The sequence below is a fragment of the Macaca mulatta genome, chromosome 15 (genome assembly GCF_049350105.2).
Source record: "Macaca mulatta isolate MMU2019108-1 chromosome 15, T2T-MMU8v2.0, whole genome shotgun sequence".
NCBI lineage: Eukaryota > Metazoa > Chordata > Mammalia > Primates > Cercopithecidae > Macaca > Macaca mulatta.
The window spans coordinates 123,607,215-123,620,960 of record NC_133420.1 but is presented as its reverse complement, the minus strand read 5'-3'; the positions used below and the strand labels follow the sequence as shown (position 1 = coordinate 123,620,960).

Genomic DNA, 13,746 nt, shown 5'->3' with positions numbered 1-13,746 from the left:
CCATCCAACCATTCATCTATCCATCCTCTACCATCTATCCTTCATCCATCCATCCATACTTCTGTATGCCATCCAACTATTTGTATATTCATCCATCCATCCATCAATTCTCTAGTCATCCATTTATACTTCCTATATATCCACTCCCATTGACACTTCCATATGCCATTTATCTAACTACCCACCTATCCATCCATCCCTCCATCCATCTCCCCATCCATCCATCCATCCATCCATCCATCCATCCATCCATCCATCCATCTACCTATCCATTCACCCACCTCTCCATCCACTCATCCATTCATCCATCCTTCTTCCCACCTATCCATCCATCATCCATCCTTCCAAGGACTCATCCACTTATTCCCCTCCCCCTGCTGCCTCCCGCCATGTGGCAAAGGTATGACAAGTAACACCAACTGCTTCAGGCACAAGTTGCTGGCGCCCTTTGGAAAAACACCAAAGAATTCTGTGTTGAGATCCAGTTGCTGACATAGATTCAACTTTAACCTCTTAACCTAAAGATACTTAAATCATCAGTTCCTTCCTCAGCGATACTTTTACATTCAACATTAAGCATTGAATTTTCTCCACTCTCAGGAGAAAGGGCTTTGGAGTGAGGGGAATGGAGATGGTGTGCAGCTGGGGTGCCAGTTGGAGGCACTGCCTCATCACATGGGCCCACCAGGCCTTCAGCACCACTGGAGCACTGGGGCAAAGCTCCTAGCACAGCCACACCCTTCACCCATCTCCAATACACCCTGCAAGGAATGAGGACTATCATCTCCTTGTTCTCAAGGTCACCCAGCTAGGGGTTCTGTGGTTCCCAATCCAGCACTTTTCCAACCACAAGGAGTGTTTGTTGAACACCAGAGCTGACCAGAGAAAAGTGATCAGATTCTACTTTGGACAGGACAGTTTTGCACTCAAGGGCATCTATATCCATGAGCCAGGATCAGGAAGCTCTTCTGTGCAGGGCTGGTGTGCTGCTGGTGAGGACTCAGCTGCTCTGTCGGAGCAGCGTGGCCTCCTGTCCCTGTCCCCCTCTCCTGGGACTCACCGCCCCACATAGCTTGCAGTGATGCCTCCTCTTCGTGATGGAGTTGAAGGTCTCGCCACAGCTCTTACAGCTCTGCTTCTCCTTGTCACGTCTGGTCTTAGAGGATAGTTTTCTGGGCTCGAGCTACAAGGAGGCAAATAGATGCCATCAGCTTCCGAGTCATGTGTGCACCCTACCCCACACGGCAGTGGAGTGGCAGCTCTCGTGACTGTAAAAGCCACACAGGCTCAAGGCAAAAAGTGGAACATGCAGAAGGGAATGAAGTGAAGAGCCAAGTCGGCCCCGTCCCTCTTCCCTCCCTCACCCCCCAAGCGGCTGCCTGTGCCCATTGCACCGAGTAAAGATTGTAAGTGGGTCAAGATCTTCATGTTTGGAACAACCTGGCCAATGACTTTATCTGGTGCATCTGATAAACTATTGAAAGGAGCCACAGCTGGAGGAACACAGCGCTTACTAGGGTGGGCAGTGGGCAGCACAGCCACGGCCTGCAGCCTTGGGGACAGAGGCACCCCTGCCCGCAACCCGAGCCATGTGGCCACATGCCTGCTCTATACTGGGCACCGGGGGGCCACACCCTCCAGGCACGCCACATGGATGAATATAGGTGTACACCCACATGCCTGAGTGTGCAGACAAGCATGGCAACATTTTAGGGGGAGGCTGGAGGCAGTGGCTCACACCTGTAATCCCAGCACTTTGGGAGGCTGAGGCGGGCAGATCACTTGAGGTCAGGAGTTTGAGACCAGCCTGGCCAACATGGTGAAACCCCGTCTCTACTAAAAAAAAATACAAAAATATAGCAGGGTGTGGTAGTGGCAGTGGTAGTGGGTGCCTGTAATCCCAGCTACTCGGGAGGCTGAGGCAGGAGAATCGCTTCAACCCAGGAGGCGGAGGTTGCAGTGATGCAGTGAGTCAAGATCGCACCATTGCTCTCCAGCCTGGGCAACAGAGCGAGACTCAAAAAAACATCTGGGAGGACATGTGAGGAAGCCATGAAGAGCTGTACCTCCCTCTGTCTCCTGTTGCCTGAACTGCCTATAGAGGAAGGTGGTGTGGAGGCTGCAGCAGGTGTATCCTGGGGCTGCCCAGCCCAGCCTTGGTTTCCCTGTCTGATTATGAACCGTGCAAGGTGGAGAGACCCCAGGCTCCTGCCTCCTGTCAGCCATGAGACCCTGGATGACTCACCTCTCCTTTCTAAGCCTCAGTTTCCTCACCTGTAAAATGGGATGAGTGACTGGTCCCTGGGCCCTAAGCCTCATCACAGTACATAAAACCGCCACTTTGGCAAGTGGCTAATTACCCTTTTTTTTTTTTTTTCAACTTGTGAATTTTTTTTAATATATTTTTTAAGTTCTAGGGTACACGTGCACAATGTGCAGGTGCAGGTTTGTTACATATGTATACATGTGCCATGTTGGTGTGCTGCACCCATTAACTCATCATTTACATTAGGTATATCTCCTAATGCTATCCCTCCCCGCTCCCCCCACCCCACAACAGGCCCCGGTGAAGCTAATTACCCTTTCATGTTATAGCCTGCAGCCCTGGAAAGGCCTCATCATTTGATGAAATAACTTCCTGGGCTTTTGAAGCTTGGTCCACACCCAGCATTTCCTCTCTGGGGAGGAGGCGCCTCCCTTGAGATACTTTGTTATGGGCGCAGAAAACACCCTTAAGAAGACTTTAGGAAAAGGCAAAGCTATGTCTCCCGTTCCCCAGGATGTCAGAGCTGGAGCTGCCCCTAGAAATGTTTATCTCAGCCTCTCCAGTCAGGGAAACTGAAGCCCGCAGGTGGTGTTTTTCTTTCTTTTCTTTTTTTTTTTTTCTGTTTAAAAGAAAATTACCTAAAATAAGCTAACCATTAGTATAGCTGCACAGAATAAAAACAGGTCTGGAATAGACTTTAAAATATTACAGTAAACAGAAGGCCGGGCGCGGTGGCTCACGCCTGTAATCCCAGCACTTTGGGAGGCCGAGACGGGCGGATCACGAGGTCAGGAGATCGAGACCATCCTGGCTAACACGGTGAAACCCCGTCTCTACTAAAAAATACAAAAAACTAGCCGGGCGCGGTGGCGGGCGCCTGTAGTCCCAGCTACTCGGGAGGCTGAGGCGGGAGAATAGTGTGAACCCGGGGGGCAGAACTTGCAGTGAGCTGAGATCCAGCCACTGCACTCCAGCCTGGGCGACAGAGTGAGACTCCGTCTCAAAAAAAAAAAAAAAAAAAAAAAATTACAGTAAACAGAAGTGTGTGTGTGTGTGTGTGTGTGTGTGTGTGTGTGTGTGTGTGTGTGTGTGTGTGTGGCGGGGCTGGGGGCCGAGGGGCCGTAAGAACAGCACCAGACTGAGGTGTCTGGAGCTGGGGAGGGACGCTCACTGCAGTTATCCCCACTTGCGTGGGTCCAAAACTGCCATAGGAAAACGCTGAACAACATACACTTAAAAAAAATTTAACAGAAACTCTTCAGGTTCAAGGAGAAAGGGCCAGGCGCGGTGGCTTGCGCACGTAATTCCAGCACTTTGGGAGGCGGGAGGGTTGCTTGAGGCCAGAAGTTCGAGACCAATCTGGGCAACATAGTGAGACCCTGTGTCTCAACAAAAATTCAAAAAATTAGCGCCGTGGTGGCATGTGCCTGCAGTCCCAGATATGTGGGGGGCTTAGGTGGGAGGATCACTTGAGCCCGGGAGGTTGAGGCTACAGTGAGTTGTGATCACACCACCACACTCCAGCCTGGAGGACATGACATCCCAACTCAAAAAATAAAAAAAAAAAAAAAAGAAAGAAAGAAAAAGATGAACTGAACTGGTTGAGGGTGAAGCAGCAAGAAAGGGGTGGCTCAGATTGGGCATAAGCACTGGAGGCTGGGATGGGCTGAACTGTGTCCCCCCGGATTCATATGTTGAAATTTTAATTCCCAGTATCTCTGAAAATGTGACTATATTTGGAGACAGGGTGTTTAAAGAGACATTAAGTTAAAATGAGGTCTTCGGTTGGGCACTGATTCAATCTTACCGGTGTCTTTGTAAGAAGAGATGAGGACACAGAGACAGAGAGAGAAGACCGTGTGTGGACACAGGGAGGAAACTGACATCTCCAAGCCAAGGAGAGGCCTCAGGAGAAACCAGCCCTGCCCACACCTTGATCTCAGACTTCAGCCTCAGGTAGTATTTTGTTCTGGCAGCCAAAACACATGGACACCAGTGCCTCCGGGCACATTCTGGCCGGGCACTTCCAGCTGTGTGGCCTGGTCTGTGGTCCCCCTTCACTGGCCCACCTGCAGGTCCCCCAAGCACCCGGCCGGTTTGGCACAGGAACCCAAGGGCAGGGCTGGCTCCTTTGAGGGTGACAGGGACGCTCACTCACTGTGCTGCAGCCCCCAGCACCTCTGATGAATGGGCCTTGTGCCAAAGACACAGGTGAGGCGGCCTCAGCTCCTTCTGCAGTTTTTCTTATGCTCAAGACCCCAGTGGGGGCTCCAAGCACACTAGGCGGGGAATGGGCATCACTGACCTGGTAGTGAAAACCTGTTCTCCAGGTGAGCACCCAGAGAGGCTGGGATTGGTGGAAGGGCGGCCCCGATGTGCACCTCAGCCCAGAACTGCCTGCTCGTGAGGACCCCAGAAGGGGGACCCCTGCCACGGCACCCAGGGGCAGCACTGCATAGCAGCTGAGAATAGCACACGGCATGCCCATGGGGCAGGGGGCAGCAGGGGCTGGAGGAGCGAAGAACAGCCATGTAGGAGGACAGGTACCTGCGGGGCTGGGTGCACAGCAAGAGCTTGGCCTCTGAAGACCAGCGGGGACCAGGTCCCAGTGAAGGGACAGATGACAATTCTGGAAGCAGCGAGTGTGGCTCAGGGCTGGGGCAGTGCCGGGAGTCCCACTGGCTTCCTTTATCTGGCAATTCTTCTCAGCTATGGAGCTGAGCTGAGCACTCGGGGTGGGTCCTGGCCCTGCACCAGCTCCCATGGAGCTGAGGCCCACAGCCCACCGAGGCCAACCCTCCAGCTCCCGTCATCAAGGTGTGGCAGAATCTGTAGGCATGACCCAGTGGCTGAGGGGCAAGAGGCCCACCTGAGTAGCCAGGGATGGTCTCTCGGCCGTGCACATGCCCCTTTGTGGATGAAGTTACCACGCAGGTTGACCCAAAGAAGGGAGCTCAGGTTTTCGTTGTGGATGTCAGGATATCAGAAAAGCTGGGCCCAAGTCTCTCCAGGAAGATGGAGAACTGTGGCTTCCTCAGTATCTGACCGAGTGACTTCACCCCCAAAGCGCCCAAAACACACCAGCGTTAACCCAGAAAGTGGTCTCCACCAAGGGTCAACAGGGCTGCCCCCTCCAGCAATTTTTCTTGAGCAAATTGAGCTGCACATCCAGGAATGGGGGGCACAGCTGAGTTACATAGAATTGGAGCCCAGTAAGTGGCCCTGATGAAAACAAGTCAGTTTCATCAGATACTAGAAATGACCCAGCAGGGGACATGGGCTGTGGGGCACAGGTACTGCCTGGGGCTGTTCCGACAGGAGGGTGGCTGGGCTGAGGCCTGAGGCCATGCCCCTCGTGACAGCCTTGCCCTGGAGCCCCGAGGGTAGACACAGGGTGCGGCCTTGTCCCAGGAGGGGCAGTGCCTGAGAAGGAGCAGTGCCTGAGAAGAGGCCCTGGCACTGCCCTGTCGAGGGTGCCCTCTGATGCCTCGCTGGCACCTTGGAGGGGTTCATGTGTCACCCACGGTGGGTCTGAGACCCTAAGAGACCTTCTGGATTCTGACATTTTGTGTTTCTGTTAAGAGCAACTCGATGCTTGCCCATCAGGGAAGCCTTTGAATTCTGCAAGGCCCCTTGCAAAACTTCCTGGCTTGGGCGTAGCTTCTCTTAGGAAAGGGGCTTACAGGGACTATACCACTGAAGAAATCGGGCTCAGGAAGTAAGTTTAAGTTTGGTATACTGTAGCAAAAATCACTGTTGTGGATAAGAGGATGAACTTGCTTTTGAGTGCTTTGTAAAATGCACACTGAGCTCACCTCCATCACACCACATTCACCCTGTGCAGCTCGACGCCGACACTGAGCTGTCCCAGCTCCCACCACAGTCTCAACTCTGCTGTTTTTGCTCACAGGAAGCCACCAGTGAGGAACACACGGCCAGGTCAGGCCACATCCACTGGGGGTAGGGACGCCGTGGGGCCCTGGGCTGGAGCCGAGGTCTGTTGTTCGGTGGTCTGTCGTGGGCCCAGCCCTGGCTTGGTGTGGGTAAGGGACAGAGACAAGAGACTGGAACTGGAATTGTGGCCCTGAGCACCTGGCTCCCTGGGCTGCTGCAGAACCTGAGGCAGCTGGGCCCTGAGCCAGGGGAAGTACAGGGAGTGGGGCAGGCGGCACTGTCCACCCAGCTGGGCGCACCCATGGAGGCACAGCGGGTCTGCTGGCCACAGCCTGGTCCAGCAGATGCCCGGACACTGACTGAGGCCCCAAGCCCCAGTTGCCTTCTCGCCTGTGATGGAAGCAGGGGACCAATAGGGGCATTGCCTGTGTGGCCAGCAGCGCCTCAAAGCCCTGCTCCAAGGCCATCTCCAAGCTGTGTCTTCCCACAAGTGAAAACATTTTAAACCATGGCCTTGCAGGTTCTTCCAGCTAGAACATTCTCCTGTCCAGGCACCAAACCGGGGTTCGACTCCCCAGGACCACACTCAGACACCCTGTGTGGATCCCCTCAGCCAGGCCCAGGCTCCTGCTGTTTCTACAGCCCACCCAGGTCCTGCCCACCCAGGGCCTCCCTCAGCACGTGGCCTCCACCCACTTCTGCTTCCTTGCCTCCCCAAGACACTGAAGGTGCCTCTCCAGGGCCTGTGGGCTCACACACAGGACAGACGCACTCACAAAGGACAGGTGGCTCTCACTGAGTCTTGATGCCTCTGCGGCGGGACTGTGACCACGGATGCCTCCATAAGCCTGGCCCAGGGCCTGGGGCTAGACATGGAGGGTCATCGAGCGGAAGCCAGCCTAGCTCACTCCTTACGTGAGCTGTATGTGTGGGAGGCAGTGCTCTGTGCCAGGACGTCACCATGGAAACCGTCAGGGATGCCTGCCCTGGCTGTGGGATGCCAGGCAGTGGGGCTGATCAGGCAGTGCCTCATACACACGGGTGTGGGCTGTCACGTCCCCACTGTGACCCTGAGATTGTGTGTCCACTGTGGGCAGCTCACGCTTCTGTGGCTGCACTCACACCATGAGGACACATTGCTTTTCATAACTTTCCTTACTGCTCCAGAAAAGGGACTGAAGAGCTCTGTGAGTCTGGGGCACAGCCAGCCTCTCACTTACTGCTGGCGATACGAAAAGTTGCTGATGGGCGGATTCCCGTCATAGGCCGGGCATGGTGGCTCTCGCCTGTAATCCCAGCTGAGGTGGGCAGATCATGAGGTCAAGAGATTGAGACCATCCTGGCCAACATGGTGAAACCCCGTCTCTACTAAAAATATAAAAAATTAGCTGGGTGTGGTGGCGGCGCCTGTAGTCCCAGCTACTCGGGAGCTGAGGCAGGAGGATTGCTTGGACCTGGGAAGTGGAGGTTGCAGTGAGCCGAGATTGTGCCACTGCACTCCAGCCTGGGTGACACAGCGACACTTCGTCTCAAAAAAAAAAAAAAAAGGCTGGGTGCAGTGGCTCACACCTGTAATCCCAGCACTTTGGGAGGCCAAGGAGGGCAGATTACGAGGTCAGGAGATCGAGACCAGCCTGGCTAACACGGTGAAACCCCATCTCTACTGAAAAAAAATATATATATATACAAAAAATTAGCCGGGCGTGGTGGCAGGCGCCTGTAGTCCCAGCTACTACAGGAGGCTGAGGCAGGAGAATGGTGTGTAAAGCCGGGAGGCAGAGCTTGAAGTGAGCTGAGATCACGCCACTGCACTCCAGCCTGGGCAACAGAATGAGACGCCGTCTCAAAAAAAAACAAGTTGCTGATGGGCAGATTCCTGTCACTGAGACATTTTTATCAGGGACCCCTGGGGCAGGCTACGGGGCTTCATAGACTTGGACAGAGCAAACAGCAGATGTCAAATCCCTGGGGCCTGGCAGGGCAAGGGGAGCCCAGGGCATCTCCAGGGAGGGTGGCCAGGAAGCAGGGTGAGGCCAGACAGAAGGACAGACAAGTGAGAGGAGATTTTCTCCTAGGAGGCCAGGGGACCAATTCCCGCAGGCTGTCAGACTTCCTCATTTTAGTGTTAATAAGCTGTCCCTGCAGGGTGCCTGTCTGCTCTGCAGAGGCCAGGTGGCTGTGCTTTGTGAATCTGGGGGTCTCTCCTCTTGCCTGTTGGGATGTATTTGGAAGTCCCCCCACGCCTGCGCACTCCATTGTGCCTCTGAAGCACTACATCCTTCCCGAGGCCTCCTGAGTTTCTTCATGGTTTCCCAACGCCGGGCCAGCCCAGATCACGATGGGTGGGGCCTGGTAAAGGTCAGGTCATGGGAGGCGGCAGCCAGCGGCCAGCCCACTTGGACAGACCCCTGTCTGGGGTGGGGCTAGGGCAGCCATCTGGGGCCACGTCATTTCTGAGCCTGCACAGCATAGGGGGAGGCGCAGCGCCTGGAGAATCGCCCTCCCGCATCTGGGTGCAGCAGCCACATGGGGTGCTCCAGGGTGATGTTGCTGTCAGCATTGGTGAGTGCCAGGCCTGGGCGCCAATGATGATGGCTCCAGGTACAGATGCTCTTGGCCCTCATCCTCTTTAACTTCCCGGATTAAATGGAGGAGGCAGGCCTCATCCCAGTTCCTACAGCACATCCCCTGGCAGGCGGGTGCGTGGACACAGCCTGCCTGGCCGGAGCAGCACCCTTGTGGGCTGGCTGCCATAAGGCACAAGAGAACACAGACGGGGAGAGGCAGGGAGGCTCAGGCCTCCCTGGCCGCAGCTTGGGGTGAAGGACTAAGCAGTCCTCTGTGTTACTGAGCCTCCTGAGGACCTTGCACTGTCAATACACGCTTTATGGGACGATTCACACATGTTAAGAGCAGAAATGTTCACCTGGAGCTCAGAGGATTCTCACATGTGTGCCCAGCTGTGTGACCACCTCCAACTAGGTAATGGACATCCCCACATTGACAGGCCTCCGTGTGCCTGCCTCACAGAGTCCTCTGCAGTGACCACACAAGTCATCAGAGCCTGGACTCAGACATGGCTTTACCTCCACACACCCAGGCCCCCAGGCACAGTGAGCAGGACAGGCTGGCCCCTCAGTCCTCAGCCTCCAGGAGGCCCCGGTCTGACCCTCCCTCTCCATCTTCCCTACAGGTCATCCTGGTCTGACCCCCTGCTCCGCCTCTCACCCCTGCTGACCGCTGAGCATATGGCACTTACCCCTGCTGCACCTGAACTGCCTTCGGTGGTCACCACAGACTCCAGAGGGCTGGTGCTCGTGATCTGGAAGGGACACAGAGGCCGAGTGAGAGGAGATTCCAGGGCCACGCAGCCCCTGTGCAGCCGGGACAGTTCCTGAAGCCCCCAGCACCCCCGTGCATTGAGGGCAGGCTCAGGAGCAGGAATTCCCAGGCCTAGGATTTGCTGTGCCTTTGGGGAAGCTGCTTCCTCCCTGGGCCTGGCCTGAGCTGGAGGCCTCTCCTAGGAGCATCTGCCAGTGTGGTGGGTGGCTGGTGGGTGACGCCTCCCTTTGGCCCACCCTGATCAGGGGCTCTAATTCACACCAAGTCACCAAGTGAGGAGGGTCCCTTTGGGTTCTCTCTCATCCTCCAGGGCTCTTTGTGGAGAGTCTCTGCAGCCCCCACTTTCTCAGCAGAGTGAGGCTCTGGGCTCAGCCTCTGGATAGAAAGGGCTTGGCCAGCTTTAAGGACAGCCAGGCTCAGTGTCTCACATTCCCAGGTCACCTCCACTCAAGGCAGTCCCAGGACTCTTCCTTTCTGGATGATGCAAAGTTCTTACAAAGTGAATGCAGAAAGCAGAAAAAACCTAGTGGACTTGATACAAATATGAAGTGGATATGGGGGAGGTGGGCTGTGCCAGGCAGACCCATGGAGGTGGTACAGAGGGCAGAGCCAGCCTGGAGTTGGGATTCGGGCCTGCGGGGTCTGGGTCAGGCGGCGAGAGTTGGGGCACCCTAACTCTGAGTCATGCCCGGTACCCCCGTGAAGGCTGGAGCAGAGGGCCTGGCATAGGGCTCAGGGCAGCGTCTCTCCTGGGTGCCTCCCCGGATGTGTCCTTGCTACAGTTCCAACCCCTATGCCTTGTCCAGGGCCAGTGGCTCCAGGGCCTTCCTTGCAGTGGGCAGACATCAGCCTCCTCACCCAATCCTCTCTCCCTGACTCCAGGGAAGCCCTGCGGGGAGAAATGGCCGATGCTTGGTCCTGGGGCTGCAGCCCTGACTCCCTGGCCAGGCTTCTGGGCAAGGACCCTGTAGCCCTGCCTCTTTCCCAGCCTAAGTCTCCACATGAAATCCCCCTGGGCCCTTGGGGCAGCTCCACATGAGGATGGGGAGTGAGATGCTCCTACTGCTTCCCCCAAGGGGCTCTGAGCCACCATCTCCCAGGGCATGGGGGCACTGGGGGGAAAATACAGTCACAGAAAGGTGTCTGCAGTCATGGGCCATCCTGGGCCAGAGTGGTATGTGGGCAGTGCACCACAGCCCTGTGACGCCGGGTCCACAACCCATGTCACCGAGCTTCTCTGAGACTCAGTTTCCACGGGGATGATGTAACATTCCTTGGTGCATAGGATGCTGTGCAGAAGGCACCAGACAACCAAACAGGTCACGCGGGAGCACTTCCTCCACGGCCACATCCTGCTTTCCCGCCCACCTGGGCACTGACCACGGGCCTGGGGCCCAGCAGGCTGCAGCGGGCACTTAGTGGAGGGTGGGTAGGGGTGAAATTAAGTTCAGTCTAAAGCTGCCATGGAAAGGTGGCCGACGCTTCAAACCATGTCAAACACGGCAAACGCGGAGCTGTAACCAACCCAGCTGCTTCTGGGCTTCACTTTCCCTTTTCTGTCCATACATCCTCTCCGACCACACAGCCGCAGAGGAGGCTCTCTGGACCTATTCTGGTCTCAAGGGTTGTAGGGGGCAGGTGCTGTCCCATCCACGAATAGTTGTTTGCTCAATTAAATTGTTACATTTAATTTGTCTGAAGTTTTTCTTTTAACGCAAGGGAGCGCCCGCTGTCCTGGTCCCTGGTACAGCAGGAGGAAAGCCTGGAGGTTAGGCTGTCCACCCAGACGCCGGCGCCTTCTGCTCTCCGCAGGCAGCCTGTCCCCTGGAGGCCCCTCTGCACCCCGGGCCACTGACTCACAGGCACGTCTGGAGAGAGGCTGGGGTCCTCATCCTGGCTGAAGGCGCCACCGAAAGCCTTGAAGGTCTCACTGTTCTGCTTGTGCTTCTCAATGGTGGCCTGGATGATCTGGACACAGCAACACAACAGGGGGGACCATCAAGGGGTGTGGGAGGACGCTACCCGCAGGAAGGATACGCCTGCCTCTGTCCCGAGGACGGGCCCTGGCGTTCCCGGAACAATGCCCAGGCCACTGGCCATCTCTTTTCCCTGCTACCAATGATGTGGTCTCCCCTTCGAGCTGTCCAGATTGAGGAGATCCACCCTGAGCGGGGAACCTGGCCTGTGACTCCACCAGGCCTGTTCATGTTTATTTGGGGGCTCTCAAACAATAGAATGGGTTGAAAGGCCTGTGACATCTGAAGGTGCTTATGAAGGCACAGTGTGGTCACTGCATCCCTGCAGGGTGCAGCACAGGGCCAGCAGTCCCGGAGGCCAGGGCCCCCACCCTCTGTCCCAACATAAATGGCCTTACTGCTCAATCACTTGGTCGTTTGGTTACTTTACAAGTTTAGAAGCTTCACCTGAATCCATTCTTTCTTCTCTTCCTCTGTCCTATAAAACCAAAACAGTCTTGTATTAATCCAGTCTTGGATACTGACTCTAAATGACCAGCCCTCTCTCAGCCCTGCAGCACACCCGAGCCACGCACTGGCTTGTCAACGCAGCTCAAGGATGGGAAGATTGTCCCCAAGGGCCTCAAAACACTTGTGGCCTGGTGGGGCCAGGTGAGCCACGTGGAGCCCTCTGCAGTGGCTGTAATTCAATGCCTCCTTGGACCATAATGGGTCATTACGAAGATCCCACTGTTGGTGGGCTGTGGGAGAACAGAACTCCCATATATGGCTAGTCAGAGCACAGCCTGACATCACCTTAAAGGGTAGTGTGACAACAGCCACCAAAATTTCAAACAGATGCACTACCCTGTGACCAGCAATTCTACGTCAGCAATCTATCTGATGGCTACAACTACACATATGCAGAAACACCTAAAAACAAGGACACTGCTTGCAGCACCATTTGTGATGGCCAGGTTCAGAAGGAGCCCAGGTCCTCGTCAGTGGGAACTAGCTAATGATCATTAATGGAAAATTATGTTGCTTTAGGAATGGTGTGCAGATATGGGATGATTCTTGACAAATTAAGTGAAAAAGCAAGATGCAGGACAGGTATAAACAGCCATCTGTGATTTAAAACGTAGATACAGGTGCATGTGCATAGAAAATCCTAGAAGGGGCCAGGCGCAGTGGCTAACACCTGTAATCCCAGCACTTTGGGAGCCCAAGTCGGTGGGTGGATCACTTGAGGTCAAGAGTGCGAGACCAGCCTGGCCAACATGGTGAAACCCCGCTGGGGTTTCACTCAAACAAGAAATTAGCCAGGTGTGGTGACGGGCGCCTGTAATCCCAGCTACCCAGGAGGCTGAGGCAGGAGAATCACTTAAACCTGGGAGGCAGAGGTTGCCGTGAACTGAGATTGCGCCACTGCACTCCAGCCTGGGCAACAAGAGCGAAACTCTGTCTCAAAAAAAAAAGAAAGAAAAGAAAATCCTAGAAGAATACTCAAGAGAGGACTAAGAATGTGCTGGGCCTGCTGAACAGGAGGTGGGCAGAGGCTTAATTTTCATCAACTTCCCTTGGTGCTGAAAGGGCCCTGATCATCCTATCGATAGTTTTTCCGATAAACATACAAATTGACCCTTCCAGTCTTCAAGCTTGAAAGTTAACATTTGTTTTATCTGAGTTCCTTCCTCAGTAACCTTAAGGCCTCTCAAAAAAACCATCAAGGGACTGAAACTCACCAGGTCACCACATCCAGACAATGAGATGCCCAGACCCTTTATCCATCATGATTGCTTCCTTGCCCCCCCAGTTCCTGTTTTCTTACACATTGTTACATTTCTTCCCTGCTGTATGTGTCCCTAGTTTTAGCTGGTCAGGGAGATGGATTTGAGACGGAGTTCCTATCTCCTTGGCCAATTAAAGCTTCTTCCTTGGCAATAATCATCTCAGTGATTGGCTTTCTGTGCAGCAAGCAGCAGGACCTAGACGGCACCCTGGTGTTTGGGTAAGAGTACTGTTAAATTTTAAGCCATACATAAATAAAAATATATTGCAGGTTATCCAGTTTAGAAAAAGAAGACATGAGGTCAAAGACATTCACTAGAAACAGCCCGTTCCGTACCGCGTCTGCAGCTCCAGGGACCTTTTCCTTCCCGTTATGATAAATGTATGTGCTGTGTTCGGCTTGACGATATCCTGCACCTGAAGGGGCAAGAACAAAGAACAAAGCAAACCCCAGCTGGTCATTTTAGCGGGTCCTTAACTCCAGCCTCACATTTTCTG

At 54.6% G+C, this 13,746-nt stretch overlaps 2 protein-coding genes and 1 long non-coding RNA gene across 16 annotated transcripts in view; 1 reads left to right on the top strand and 2 right to left on the bottom strand.

Annotated features, from left to right (window-relative positions):
- SUSD3 (sushi domain containing 3) overlaps nt 1-13,746 on the bottom strand; it is a 399,581-nt gene that overhangs the window by 53,629 nt on the left and 332,206 nt on the right. The gene's annotated exons all lie outside the window — the stretch shown is intronic.
- The window catches only part of FGD3 (FYVE, RhoGEF and PH domain containing 3), an 88,436-nt gene that overhangs the window by 5,136 nt on the left and 69,554 nt on the right, over nt 1-13,746 (bottom strand). For all 14 annotated transcript variants that reach the window (XM_028835335.2, XM_015117271.3, XM_077966338.1 and 11 more), the window contains exons 11-15: nt 13,586-13,665; nt 11,926-11,956; nt 11,363-11,470; nt 9,420-9,482; nt 1,061-1,183 (exon numbers count right to left, since the gene is read on the bottom strand). In XM_028835335.2, the coding sequence (XP_028691168.2) occupies nt 1,061-1,183; nt 9,420-9,482; nt 11,363-11,470; nt 11,926-11,956; nt 13,586-13,665 (405 nt within the window). The remainder of the gene's footprint in view (nt 1-1,060; nt 1,184-9,419; nt 9,483-11,362; nt 11,471-11,925; nt 11,957-13,585; nt 13,666-13,746) is intronic.
- On the top strand, nt 8,599-11,189 carry LOC144334761 (uncharacterized). The gene is made up of 2 exons (XR_013404954.1): nt 8,599-8,722; nt 9,354-11,189. It is a non-coding gene; the product is annotated as an uncharacterized LOC144334761 (long non-coding RNA).